Raw genomic sequence first — 13,277 nt, forward strand, 5'->3', positions numbered from 1 at the left:
ACCTTTTAAGACTTCTATGCTTTTCACGCTTTACCTTCGCACGTACCAGCATATTATCAGCGTGTCCAATTATCCTGCATTCAGTGTAATACACGCGCTTATTTCGAGAGTGGCTTTAGTTTCTAATTTGTTGTACTTGGGAAGAGAATCTAGGAAAGAGACAACATAAAAAAAAGGAAACGAATAGTAAAGAAGTGAAAAAATGCAGAGAGAGAGTTGAAAGTGAAACAAACAGCTTAGCTTTTGGATCTTAAAAAGGTTTGTTTCCTCTTCTCTCACTTTCTTGCTTCCCAAACAACACTTCCCCTTTCATTTTCTCTCTTCCACTCCCAAGAAATAAAGTGTTATATATATATATGTGTGTTTGTGTGTGTGTGTGTGTGTGTGAGAGAGAGAGAGAAAGAGAGAGGGAGAGAGAGTAGAACACAGTAATAGACTCGAAGACTCCTCTTACTACTGTTACTCAAGCTCTAGGCTTCATTATAGCTCCTTTGAGAAAAAAGAGAGAAACTCAAATGCAGAGAAATATGAGTACTAAAAAGTAAAAACTTATCTGTTTTTCTTTATCTTTGTATTTAAAGAAGAAACAGGAGAAGTGATATAGTCTAGATCATAGGAGGAGGAGGAGGCAATGGGAGGTAGGTGCTCCAAGTTATCACTCTGTTGGTGGCCTTCCCATCTCAAGTCAAACCTCAACTACCCCTCTGATCTTGGTAATCTAAATAACTTTCTACGACCAGCCGGAGTAGTGCTATTTCCTTTTCCTTCAGTTTTTCACTGCCTTTTCTTTTTCTTATCAGTAGTTAGGGTTTGCTTTATTCTCCTTTTTTGTTTTTGGGTTTTGACAAACTAATATACAAACTTTTATGTGTAGAGAATGAGGAGTTATTGCCTGGCGGGTTTAGAGAGTACAGTTTGGAGCAGCTAAGAGCTGCCACGTCAGGGTTCAGTTCGGACAACATAGTATCAGAGCACGGAGAGAAAGCTCCCAATGTAGTTTACAGAGGGAAGCTCCAAGAAGATGATCGCTGGATTGCTGTAAAACGTTTTAACAAGTCTGCTTGGCCTGATTCTCGCCAATTCCTTGTCTGTAATTCCAATCTCCCTTTCTATCTTTTGTTTTAAATTTCAATCCTTCTCTTTGTTTTTTGAGCTTTTTGTGACTTTGCTGCTGTTGGGTTCTTATTATATAGGAGGAGGCTAGAGCAGTGGGGCAGTTGAGGAATGAAAGATTGGCCAATTTGATAGGGTGTTGCTGTGAAGGACAGGAGAGGTTACTTGTTGCTGAGTTTATGCCCAATGAGACTCTCTCTAAGCATCTTTTTCATTGTAAGCCCAGCCTTGCTTTTCATCCGTAACTTTTTTTTTTTAAAAAAAAAATAGTTAAGCAATCTTTGGATTTAATTTAACGTCAAAAATTAAAAAGTTGAATTTGGGTTCAGGGGAGAACCAGCCGATGAAATGGACAATGAGGTTGAGAGTGGCTCTTTATTTAGCTCAAGCTTTGGATTGCTGCAGTAGTAAAGGAAGAGCCTTGTACCATGACCTTAATGCTTATAGAATTTTGTTTGACCAGGTACTTGCTACGTTTTATATATTATATCAAACTCATCTTTCTCAACTTCATGATCTGCTCCTTAAGTTCAGTTAGTACTTGTCAGGATGCTAATCCGAGGCTCTCCTGCTTTGGCCTGATGAAGAATAGCAGAGATGGAAAGAGCTATAGTACGAATTTGGCATTCACTCCTCCTGAGTACTTGAGAACTGGTAATAAGTGAAGCTAATCTGTTTCCTTGCTTGTATTTTTACGCATTGGGTGCCAGTACTTGTCAATGTCCTGTTGGTTGAGCTTAATGTAGATGCCTATGTATGGCAGGAAGAGTGACACCAGAGAGTGTGGTTTATAGCTTTGGCACCCTATTGCTTGATCTTCTCAGTGGAAAACACATCCCCCCAAGCCATGTAATATATATTCTCTTTGCTCTAATATTTGTTTAAGGTAGAATTTCATATGGATTTCTCTTGGCATTTCAATATATGATATTTAGTAGCCGGAAAAGTAATTTGAGTTTTTAGTTTAACTTGAAATTGAACTCAGAATTTTCTGAGGAAACAATAAGCTCTAATTCTTGACATTTGGATTGTATGGTGCCTGATCGTTTCAATTCAGAGAAACTTTTGAGCTTAGTATTGCCTTTTTTTTTCACTTCCTTCTTTGGCAGGCACTTGACCTTATACGCGGAAAAAATTTTCTGATGCTGATGGACTCTTGTTTGGAGGGTCATTTTTCAAACGATGATGGAACTGAACTGGTGCGTTTAGCTTCGCGTTGTTTACAGTATGAAGCTCGCGAGAGGCCCAATGCAAAGTCTCTTGTCAGTGCTCTCGCTCCTCTTCAAAAGGAAACTGAGGTGGGCATTACTTCTTTTACTCCTTTGCAAGACAATGCACACACGCATGAGCCATTTCATTGGTATTTTTGTGGTGTTGCTCTGTTAGTTAATGTTTTTATCATGCAAGTTATAATGTTACATTCGTTCATTATATTGTATCATCTCAGTTACTGGTATTTAGCAGGTTCCATCCTACATTTTGATGGGTATTCCACATGGAACTCAATCCCCAAAGCAAACAATGTTGTTGACACCTCTAGGTGAAGCTTGCTCAAGATTGGATCTTACAGCAATACATCAAATTCTAGAAAAGGTGGGATACAAGGATGACGAGGGAATTGCAAATGAGGTTGGTATCTACTGCATATATTGTTTGATTTTTGACACAAGTCTATTTTGCCCTGTTTTGAACAATGCCTTTAGTGTCTCCGAGTTGTCTGATCGTTTGATCTGCGCATTAACAGCATCAGTTTCCACGGAATAGCAACCCATTGTTTCTGCCTTTACTTAACACTGAGTGTAATTGAATTTCTCTTGCCTTGTAGCTTTCCTTCCAAATGTGGACAGATCAGATACAGGAAACGCTGAATTGTAAGAAACATGGTGATGCTGCTTTTCGAACTAAAGATTTTAACACTGCCATCGATTGTTATACTCAAGTAAGTCATGTTCATTGACAACTGCTGTCTTCCTTCGTTTTCTTACCTAATATAGGGCCTGTCGTCAAATCCAAACATAGTGAAATGCATGGTAGCTACACTTTTTTCCTGATATATGATATGGAAGAGATAGGTTAAAAGCTAAGGAGATGTTCTTCTACATTTGGAATAATTTAATGAAATAATTGGCCATGGCCTACAGCTCTGTAACAGAAGAAAGTGAGGCGTGTCCTTTATAAGAAAGCTTCACCTTGCCATAGATTAAAACATTGCCATGAGTTTAGTTACTGATTTGATGGAAAGCTATAGAATGTACTTCAAGATTTTACCTCATGGTAGTATATAAGTTTTTTTTCCTCGTTGTGCAGTTTATTGATGGCGGGACCATGGTATCTCCAACTGTATTTGCTAGACGCAGTTTGTGCTACTTAATAAGTGACATGCCACAACAAGCTCTTGGAGATACTATGCAAGCTCAAGCACTTTCTCCCGAGTGGCCCACTGCCTTCTATCTTCAAGCTGCTACCCTCTTTAGCCTTGGGATGGACAGTGATGCACAAGAAACTCTAAAAGATGGCACATATTTGGAAGCCAAAAATCATTGAAACTGAAAGCGTATAGCCTTTTTTTTTTTAAAAAAAATTATATACTCATATTCATATCTATTTGTTTCTTTTGCATTTTAATTTCTGCAGCACCACAAGTTTAACTGTATTATTTATATGCTTGGTGTATGTCATAATCATTTTGATCTAAACTTTAAACAAGCCTCTTGCTTCTTGGCGACTTCTTGTTGTGCATACTTGGGTTAATACTTCATCGACCACAAGATGAACGTGAATAAACGCCTGTTCAGTGGTGCTGATCCAAGTGCTTTCAGCTGAAAAAACATCAAATTGCTGCCTTTTGAGGACGTCTTAGGAACCAGAGACAATATCGATAAACAAATTCCACTAAAATGAATTGGAATTTAGACAGGAGCCCTGTTTTATGGATCACCCGGACAGATCATCTGGACAAAGCTGCTTTGCGGTCTCCTGAAGCGACTAAAGTCCGAAAAAATGACCTAGTTTAACATCAAAGTTGTGCAGTTGCCTCATACATGGCCAAATAACATGTCTTTTCAAGGTAAAACCAAAAGCAAAAGGAAAGTGCCCATGGCAGACTTGGAGGACTCGAGACCATGTGCCTCGGAAACTTGGTCGCACTTATGGCTACCAGGTGGAAGGGAAGCAATTGGCTGCCCCTTGTGTTAGGAAATCAATTTCCTTCGGTCGTTGCCACTCACACATTGAAAACGCGACATTGGCGCTGCCAAATCAATTATCAATTGAGCACCAATAACTATTTAGTTTCTCGTAGAGACAATTTGCCATCTGAACTGTGCATATACAAATAGCTCAATATTTGCTACCAAAAAATTATATAGTAGCTAATAATATTTCTCCAGTTTCACCAAATGCTATAAGAACATTAAACAAAAGAGTCTAGTGATGTTCAATTAATATTCATTAAGCAATTTTAATTCTTGCACCAAAAACTGCCAATAATCACGCAACATTATGCAAATGATTTAACTGTAATGACAGAGATCTTGTACTACAGGCAATAAGACGAACTCTCATCACCAAGGTCCTGAAGCCAAAAAAATGATCTTATTTATAGTAAAATCTAAAAGACAGATTCAGAACTGCCATTAATTCTTAATCAAATGAAAACGACATCATAGATTAGAGAATAATGACAACAAAGTGAGAATTTTTAGTTCCCTTCCTCTTCCCATCTATTCATGAAGAACAAATTTCAAACCCGAGCAGGTATGAGTTTCACATTGGACGTTGACCAGCACTGAGCATCTGGCCGATAATACCATTCACCTGGCAAAAACATTTGAGCTTTGATTATATAACCATCCAAACAGAAGCGCTTGCATTTGTAACAACTTGGACTGCAAAATATGCAAGCAAAGACACTAAAGGAAGCACAATGTTTTAACACAAGTATGAAATGACCAAAAGAACTGGGGCATTTGAAAAGCCACCACACGTATAGTTTTTCAGGAACAGAAGGAAAGCATATTTGAGCATGAAACATGTAACCATGTTATGATTCTTCACATTTAGCTATAATTACAATGAATGCTAAAATGTACCAATAAACGTGGAATTTTTTTGATAGCATATGCATATGGTATTCACACTTTATGAATATTAGCCATTTTATAATAGGTGTCTGTATATGCTGAGAATTTTTTTTAAAAAAAAGATGGCGACAGCCAAAACATAAGATAAAGTTTAATTGATCTGATTAAAACAACAGGCACAACTGAATGATGCATCTAACAATCAAAACTATACAAAAGATTAACTATTAGTAAGATATTGCTTGATCGGAAAAAAGAAGAAGCAAGACATTGCAAACAAACCTTGAATAGAAGCGACATGAAAAGTAGCAAATGAAAGATGGAGATCAAGTATGTAACATTATATCATTATTTGTGTTGTACACCTAAGGCTATAAGAACTAATATTCATACAAACAGATACGTCTAACAAAATTGTTTCACATGATTGCATTTAAAAAATATCAGCATAGATGATTTGGTTAAAATAGATCATTGTTTATTAACTAAAGTTCTAAGCATTGCTAAACATTAAAGAGAAATAAATTGAACAGCTAATTGAAAAAAGGTAAATAACCTACTGCCCAGTATTTCGAAACACATCTGTCAACACAACTATTTTCACCCATGTTTAACTCAGCCTCCTTGTGCCTGAACAGAAAGAAAAAACATAAAAGTTTCAAAAGGGTCACTAATCCCTACAAACAGAAGAAAATCAGAGAATAAAAAGTACCTTTTGTCAATGCACTTGTTGAAACATGTATTGAGAAGCCTGAAATAACAATAATCAAATAATCAAATTCAGGCACAAAGTGATACTTAATCTCAGATATGATTCCATATTGTTTAATAATTGAAATCCAAGCTGATGTGATACCAATAGAGATCACATGAAAAATAAAAAGATGATAACCACAGCTAAATGTGTTTCAAACTTAGAAAGCCAGTTATTCAGTTTTCACCTCTTAGTAATCACCAATAACTAAAGAAGAAAAGATTAATGAAGCACGAGGGCTATTTATTCAGTTTTCACCTCTTAGTAATCACCAATAACTAAAGAAGAAAAGATTAATGAAGCACGAGGGCTATCATTCATCTCCTTCAATCAATTGTGCTAATTCTAATTAGGTACAAACAGTTGTCAAGATAGCCTGGTTGTCTATAAAAAAAAATCCCATCCAAAAACATCAAAGAAAAAAAAAACACTTCAGTAAACAACGAAATCCTACTACTTCAGTACTGATTGTCAACTCTTCACAATTCGCATAATCTAAAATTGAACAAACCATAGAAGACAATGATGATAATGAAAGTGAAACAGGCATAAAAAGCAACTAGAAAAAAAATGTAATTGTTTCATAAACCGAAGCTCCAAGCTTCCCATATAAATAAAAATGAAACAGAAATAAAAAGCAACAAGAAAACATTGTAATTGTTTCATAAAGGAAAGCTCCCAGCTTCCCAAATATCTCCAATGCCTATGTTTTGCACTCCTGGTAGTAAAACACAAAGAGAAACAACTTATTACCTGTTAAACAGCTCGACTCTGTATTCCATCTCGGTCTCAGCCATGCCATAGGCCTACACCACCATTATCAAAATCCAAAAACTCAAAACACTGATTAAAAAAAAGTCCACGTAAATAATCGTAATAACTTATCAATCAAAACATATAAATAGAAAAACAAAACAAATACTAGTACTTAAAACCAAACAACAATCACCATAAATAACAAAAATCCCAAAAGGGTACCCATTTCACTGTCTAAAAATCTCATAGGAGAAGAGAAAAGGCTGAAATGAAAGGACCCACCTGTTCTTTGGAGACACCAGCTGGTAGACCAACGTTATTGGCAGCCATTGTACTTATACCCTGTACACACCACAAATACACGAACTTACTATCAACCCACAAAAAACCTTTCTCGGGTAATTTAGAACGAAAATCGAATCCAAACGTACTGTAAGAGAAGAGTAGAAGGAGCCGCGAGATGGATGCGAATTAGGGTTTTAGGAGGAAAGGCAAGCGAGGCCACAGTTTGTTCATTCTATAGTGAGTTGATGATGATAACATCACATGCTTGTACCCTTAGTATTTAGAAGGCCTAATGATAAGAGGCCACGCAACCAAGCACGAATGAAATTGAGGGAGTGCATTTTTATCATTCGCCAGCGCGACGCCGAAGATAGAGTGAATTTTTTTAATGTAAAAAACAATTATACGTGTTTAAAATGTTTTTTTTTAGTATATATATTTTTTAAAATTATATGAGTATTAATTGATATAACTTGATTAATTTATTTAGTTTAAAAATAATTTAAATAATTAATAAAAATATTATTTGATTTAAAATAAATATTTAAAATAATATTTTTATAAATATTAAAATGACAACCTGTTGGATCAATTACATCAATTTGAATTAATCTGTCAATTTGCATAACGGTTTATAAGATCATAATAATTTCATAGAAAATAAATTAAAATAAACTATGAAGTCTAATTTTTAATAAATTTATTTTTAAAAGATGAAATTAAAAAAATTAATTAAAAAATATAAGAAAAAATAACTTCGAATCAACATGGATTAACCTGTCAAACCTAAAATTTTGGTCATGAGATCGAAATTTTTCAAAAAAAACCAAAATGAAATAAATTATAAAATTTGATTCTCAATTAATTTAGTATTGAAAAATAAAATTAAAAAAATAATATAAAAAATAACTTGAGTCATCCCGGATTAATTCGCAAAACCAATAATCCTAGTCACGAGATGAAAACAATCTCATAAGAAATAAATCGAAATAAATCATAAAATTTAATTCTCAATCATTTCAATATTAAATAATGTATTTGAGAATAAAATCACTTATATAAAAAAAAATTTAATAAATTGAGTTAATCTATTAAATTTGTGGGCTTTATTATAAAACTGAAATAATTTATAAAAATAAATTATAAAATTAATTTCTCAATAAAATATAATATTTAATACTGTAATTTCAATGAAAATGAAATCATAGTTTGGACAAAAAAAAAAAAAAAAAAAAAACCAAAGAAAAAAAAAACACTATTTCAGCTATTAGTATTTTCTGACTAGGGTACTGTAAAATCTCTTCCCCTTTCAACTTTTTGTTAATTTATATAAAAGAGACACGTGTAACCTGCTCGGTTCCCAAATGGAACACCTAAATAAGACCCCTATGCCGCTCAATTTTGTTTTATTTTTCTAGGGTTTTGGTGCTGTGTTTTTAGGGTTTTTGGATTGGGGGCTATAACAAGTGAAGAAGAAGAGTGAAGAAAACCAGAAGCACAGAAATCAGACCGTCAATAGTAATAAGCAGGTAAGGACTAAGGAGACGGGATGCTCTCTATCTAACCTTAAAAATAATAATGAAAGAAAATGTTGTTAATTTTTTTTTGTTGTTGCTGAAGATAGGAATGGAGCACGGTTCCGTTTAATCAATCAATAGTAGAGTCTTGTTGCTACATGAAACATCTATCTTCGAGTGATTGAATTGTTCCCAAGACCTTGACCTTTTAAGTGATTATGCAGCTACTGCAATTTTCTTTTCAGTTTCCCGTTTCTGTTTTTTGAGTTTCGACTTCTTGGCTCTTGCATGTAACTTTTGCAGGTGATCCAGTACGGGAGGTGTTGAAAGATGCATGTCAGAAGTTGATGTTGACGTGCCAGCATGTGAGGAGCACATTGGACAAGGCTTTTGATGATTATAGAAGCAATCCCACACACACACACATACCAAATAATGGTTGAGATCGATGTGACCAATTGCAATCTTCATGTTATGGTTTTAGCTGAATGCAACATGATATGTTTGATCCAATTCAATCAGTGTGTTTGGATATGATTCGTGTTTCTCATCATTTTGGAATTGGATGCAAATTTCATCATCTTTTAGGGGTTGGGTGGAACAAATTTAATTGGCATTTCTGCTATCTAAGTTAACAGAGTCAGAGAGCTATTCATCTAGCAGGCAGGATGGAGCAATTTTGATTTTTCTGTTCTCTCATGAAGGTGCGATCTGTTTATTTCGTTCCCATTTGATTTCCAGATAATCACAGAATGGTCCAAGTAATTTACAGAACTGCTGCGAATACATGTGGATTTGGAATTTCGGTACTAGCAGCAGGCAGTGCATTGCTCGAGTTAGTGAACACCTGTGTTTGATTCTAACCAAATATGAAGCCAGGTAGAATCAGTCTTTGCCCAATAGAATCAGCCATCCCTCTCTGCTCCAGATACAATCGTCCAAAATTGGAAACTATTGCTTACAGAAGTTTTCTGAACATAGTTAAAAACTGAAGGGGGGAAAAGAGAAGGACAGCAGGCAGGAATTATATGTAAACGAAGCCAGTAATGACAGCAGGCAGGAATTATATGTAAACGAAGCCAGTAATTTACGTGTATGCATAATACAGAAACAAATACACTGCAGCACCGGATCAGTTACAATTGCAGTGTTAGTCACAGATGTGGCACATCCTACAAGCTAGAATATGGACGAAGAGCATAAAAAACAGGCACTTGATGGAAGGGGCGTCACACTCACGCCTCATCCCTGATGCCAAGAAATGGCCACGACTTGCTTCCCGGTTCAAGAGAGGACTTTAAAGTGAAAGATCCAAGAAATGACAAAGGCCATCACCATGCAGGCAAGCAAGAAATTCATAAGGCGGCGGCTATGCCAAAATGCTCGGGTCTCCACGAGGATAAGAGGAACTGCTGGTGCTGATAAGACTGCCGCACTAGCGTTATGTGCCTCATTTGTCTGCTCGCCTGCAACACCAAGTGCAGTGGCACCACATATCTCACATGTCCTGTAAAAACAGAAACACAACAGCGTTAAGATAATTTAGAACTTCAATCAAAATTGAATTGCCATAAAAATAACATGGAGTCTCAAACCAGGTAACATCTTGAGTTCAAAAGGGTAAATTTTGTATGGTGACAGATTAAATTGTTTGAATTCATATACTTATGGCATTTCAGAAGAGCCACTGAGGATTTATTAGATTTTGAGAAAGTGCTATGGAAAGCATTTTGTTGCTATTTACGCTAAATTCATATGTTGACACTATGCAGCAAATGCATACAAACACCTTACCGGAGAATGGTTAGATCAGTTGGCATGCATACAAGCCTTCTTGTAAACAACAAAGGCAGCATGTCGAAAAAACATACTTGGATCAGTAATGAGAAACAATAAAAACCTGTGACAGTGGCTACAACCACCATAGCAGAATGAAGAAATGACCAATTTATACGGATAAAATGAAAGGCAATCACGTTTGTGTTCTATATGCAAGTGTGTAATGATTCACAAAAGGAGAAGTTTGCATACCATATACTTCAAGACATTCATAGAAGCTGAATTTCTGCAGTTGAATAATTCGAATATTCGTAGAGAAGCACTTGTCTACTTCTCAAAGTCAATACTTGCACCTAGCTATGGGTTTCATGGCCCCACACTTCATGCTTCATAAAATGTAACCATGAAAGACCCTCTACGCTGTTTGTTTGTTTTTTTTTTTTTTTAAAGGAAATTCGGCTTTGATTCAAGTCAGGGAAACTACAAGATTTACTACGTCCACAGAATTTCTACTTGGCCTTCAATTTGACAGTTCTGTTCCCCCTTATTCAACAAGGTCACAAAGAAGCAAAAGAATAAGGACAGCTATAACCAGAGCATGGCAGGAACAATAGCTAACAATAGTCCAGAGTGGTTAGATTGGCTAATGTCAAGCACAAGGAGGAAAACTTTGTCCATGTGAATTTGGAAATTTGAGTGTGCTGATAAGTGATTAATTCGGTAACAAAAACAGGAATTATCGAGGTTAAGTGGTAGGTGATCAAGAAGAATCTAATTCAAGTATTACAAATTTGATGAACTCCCAAAAATCTAATCTATTCAAGAAACATGTTATTTGGCATTTGGATTCTGGTTAATCAAATGTCCATCTCCTTGTTTCATTCTCCTTAGCCCATAAAATGAAAATATTAATGATATTAGTTCTGGTATCTTCAAAAACAGTTCTTGTTGGGACTTGAAGATTCTTTAATAATAAAATCAATATCTTTAAATGAAAAAAAAAATAGCTTTGAATTTCAAGAAAAATAATATTTGTTCTTGGTATTATAAACTTTTAGAGTAAGAAAAAATGAACTATTTACTTGAAAGAGGGATAGTTCTTTAATTTTGATAGAATTAAGGAGAGACAAATATATTTTATATATTATTAATAAGGAACAAATATTTCTTACATATTATTAATGAGATTGAAAATGCAATAAATCCCTTGAGAACTATAGATATATGGAAATGATTACTTCTAACATAAACAATTCATGTTAATAATCTAAAGATAGAACTTTATAGTCATAACATGGATCTTTAAGTCCAACTAGGTCTGGCGTGTAACCAAACCTAGAGAATGAATTTAGGAGCTCATCAGACCCTCGATGTCTTGGGTTAAGCCCTCGGCTGAACCCAAGCATAACAAGTCCAACAACTTACTAGATTCTTGGTGACTTGAATTTTGTTCATGACTGAACCGATATATATAGAGTTTGATATTTTATTGCTTATATTGACTTAAATTCAACTCAAAATTAAATTCAAATATGCTAAATACGACAGAATAACAAACCTACATTCAATTTAGCTAACACCCTATTTATGGATCTTTAACTTTATCAAATCACAAAAATATTTACCGGTCAAAACTTATGCCTTGGTTACTTTTCATTTGAAACAATAGAAGACAATACCTCTCTCATTTAATTAGTCCCAACCCTCAGCAACTTCAATTATTCTAAATAAACCCTAGTTGTTCTCTCTCCAAAAATGTCTCTATGCTGCCAAAACAAGCTAATTAAATTTTTTGCACCTCCTCAAGTGGAGGTTTCTATGAATGATTAACAAGAACTTATAGTGGGAAAAGAAAATTTACAAGTTGACAGTTCAAATCAGATCAGACCGATATAATCAAGAGGATCCCAAGATTCTTTTGCAAACACTTTCAAGTCACCAACATGCGGGATCAAACAAATTCCTCAAGCCAACAAAACTATAACCAGAATTTTTTAACCAAAGAACATAATGCAGAATTCTTCAAAACCATCAAATGGATATCCTAATTTTCTGACAAACAAGCTAATGCAACAACAGAACATAACTTTTTTAGCAGGAAAAAAAATGAAAAAGTTGAAGTCTTTACTCACGTGTTACCCTTGATCTTGAACCATGTCTCTGCACATTTCTTGTGTGCAGCACCCAAATCACCCTTACAAGAACACCCCAACTCAATAGCAACTCCACATTCTTGCTCCCTAGTCTCCAAACCCAGGTGGCAAATTCTACAATCTCTCTGAGTCTTGTTGTCCAAATGCACCTCCATATCCAAACCTCCACTCTCCAAATCCACCTCTGACAAGCAATCTGACACAGAAGAGTTCCTATGAGCCCCAATCTCGCCAGACAGTGAGATTTCACTGCTGCTGGCACTGAAATGGTGGTCTCTGTCGAAAGGGGGAGAGTGTGTAGCTAGCATTTTGAGAGAACCTAGAAAGGAGAAAACTTAAGAAAGTGCTAAAGGCCGGGGTTTTGATGAAAGGGTTTTATGCCATTTGCTTCATCAATTTTCAGGAGAAGAGAGCTAGCAGTAACGCGAGAGAGAGAGAGAAATAGATAAGTTTGGAGTTAACGACAAATAGAGGGGTGTTAAAGGAAGCAGGGAAGGTGGCGGTGTTTGTTTCTATCTTAACTTTCTTTTATTAAAAAGATCAATCTCTCTCTGTCTCTGTCTCTCTCTCTCTCTCTCTCTCTCTCTCTCTCTCTCTCTCTCTCTCTCAATATCTATGTGTCAGTTTAGGGCAGTGTTGGTTAAAGGTAAACCCAAGGAAACTGCTGTTGTCTTGGTGGCGCAGAGCAGAATTACGATGGAAACTGTGGGGTATAATGAAATGGAGAAAACTATAATTTCATGCTATTTTTTTTTTGTTTCAATGCCTCATTTTTTATTTTACCTGTTTGAGTGATCCTTTTTTTATATTTAGCATATTTCATCATCGAGAATGTTAA

The 13,277-nt window shown here is 35.5% G+C and overlaps 3 protein-coding genes and 1 long non-coding RNA gene across 6 annotated transcripts; 2 read left to right on the forward strand and 2 right to left on the reverse strand.

Moving 5' to 3' along the window:
- Nucleotides 1-257: 257 nt before the first annotated feature.
- LOC7481509 (serine/threonine-protein kinase BSK5) lies at nt 258-3,836 on the forward strand. Of its 2 annotated transcripts, none has more exons than XM_024607998.2 (10): nt 258-713; nt 875-1,086; nt 1,194-1,329; nt 1,443-1,576; nt 1,662-1,767; nt 1,877-1,962; nt 2,223-2,411; nt 2,575-2,742; nt 2,939-3,052; nt 3,421-3,836. In XM_024607998.2, the coding sequence occupies exons 1-10, from the start codon at nt 632-634 to the stop codon at nt 3,655-3,657; spliced, it is 1,464 nt and encodes a 487-aa protein (XP_024463766.1). In that variant the 5' UTR covers nt 258-631; the 3' UTR covers nt 3,658-3,836. The 2 variants fall into 2 exon arrangements, with proteins under 2 accessions (XP_024463766.1, XP_024463767.1); XM_024607999.2 differs by having other exon boundaries at nt 267-713; nt 2,578-2,742.
- An 852-nt stretch (nt 3,837-4,688) lies between these two features.
- On the reverse strand, nt 4,689-7,268 carry LOC7481508 (mitochondrial import inner membrane translocase subunit TIM10). Its single transcript, XM_002313373.4, has 6 exons — nt 7,137-7,268; nt 6,988-7,047; nt 6,703-6,755; nt 5,908-5,946; nt 5,756-5,825; nt 4,689-4,929 (listed from the first exon to the last, which is right to left on the reverse strand). Exons 2-6 carry the CDS (start codon nt 7,033-7,035, stop codon nt 4,879-4,881), a joined length of 261 nt encoding a protein of 86 aa, XP_002313409.1. The 5' UTR covers nt 7,036-7,047; nt 7,137-7,268; the 3' UTR covers nt 4,689-4,878.
- A 1,005-nt stretch (nt 7,269-8,273) lies between these two features.
- LOC127905737 (uncharacterized) lies at nt 8,274-10,246 on the forward strand. Of its 2 annotated transcripts, none has more exons than XR_008060044.1 (2): nt 8,274-8,519; nt 8,615-10,246. It is a non-coding gene; the product is annotated as an uncharacterized LOC127905737 (long non-coding RNA). The 2 variants fall into 2 exon arrangements; XR_008060043.1 differs by having other exon boundaries at nt 8,811-10,246.
- LOC7481507 (uncharacterized) lies at nt 9,508-13,015 on the reverse strand. The gene is made up of 2 exons (XM_002313372.4): nt 12,419-13,015; nt 9,508-10,014 (listed from the first exon to the last, which is right to left on the reverse strand). Exons 1-2 carry the CDS (start codon nt 12,745-12,747, stop codon nt 9,792-9,794), a joined length of 552 nt encoding a protein of 183 aa, XP_002313408.2. The 5' UTR covers nt 12,748-13,015; the 3' UTR covers nt 9,508-9,791.
- Nucleotides 13,016-13,277: the final 262 nt, after the last annotated feature.

The sequence above is a fragment of the Populus trichocarpa genome, chromosome 9 (assembly GCF_000002775.5).
Source record: "Populus trichocarpa isolate Nisqually-1 chromosome 9, P.trichocarpa_v4.1, whole genome shotgun sequence".
In the NCBI taxonomy this organism is placed as follows: Eukaryota; Viridiplantae; Streptophyta; class Magnoliopsida; order Malpighiales; family Salicaceae; genus Populus; species Populus trichocarpa.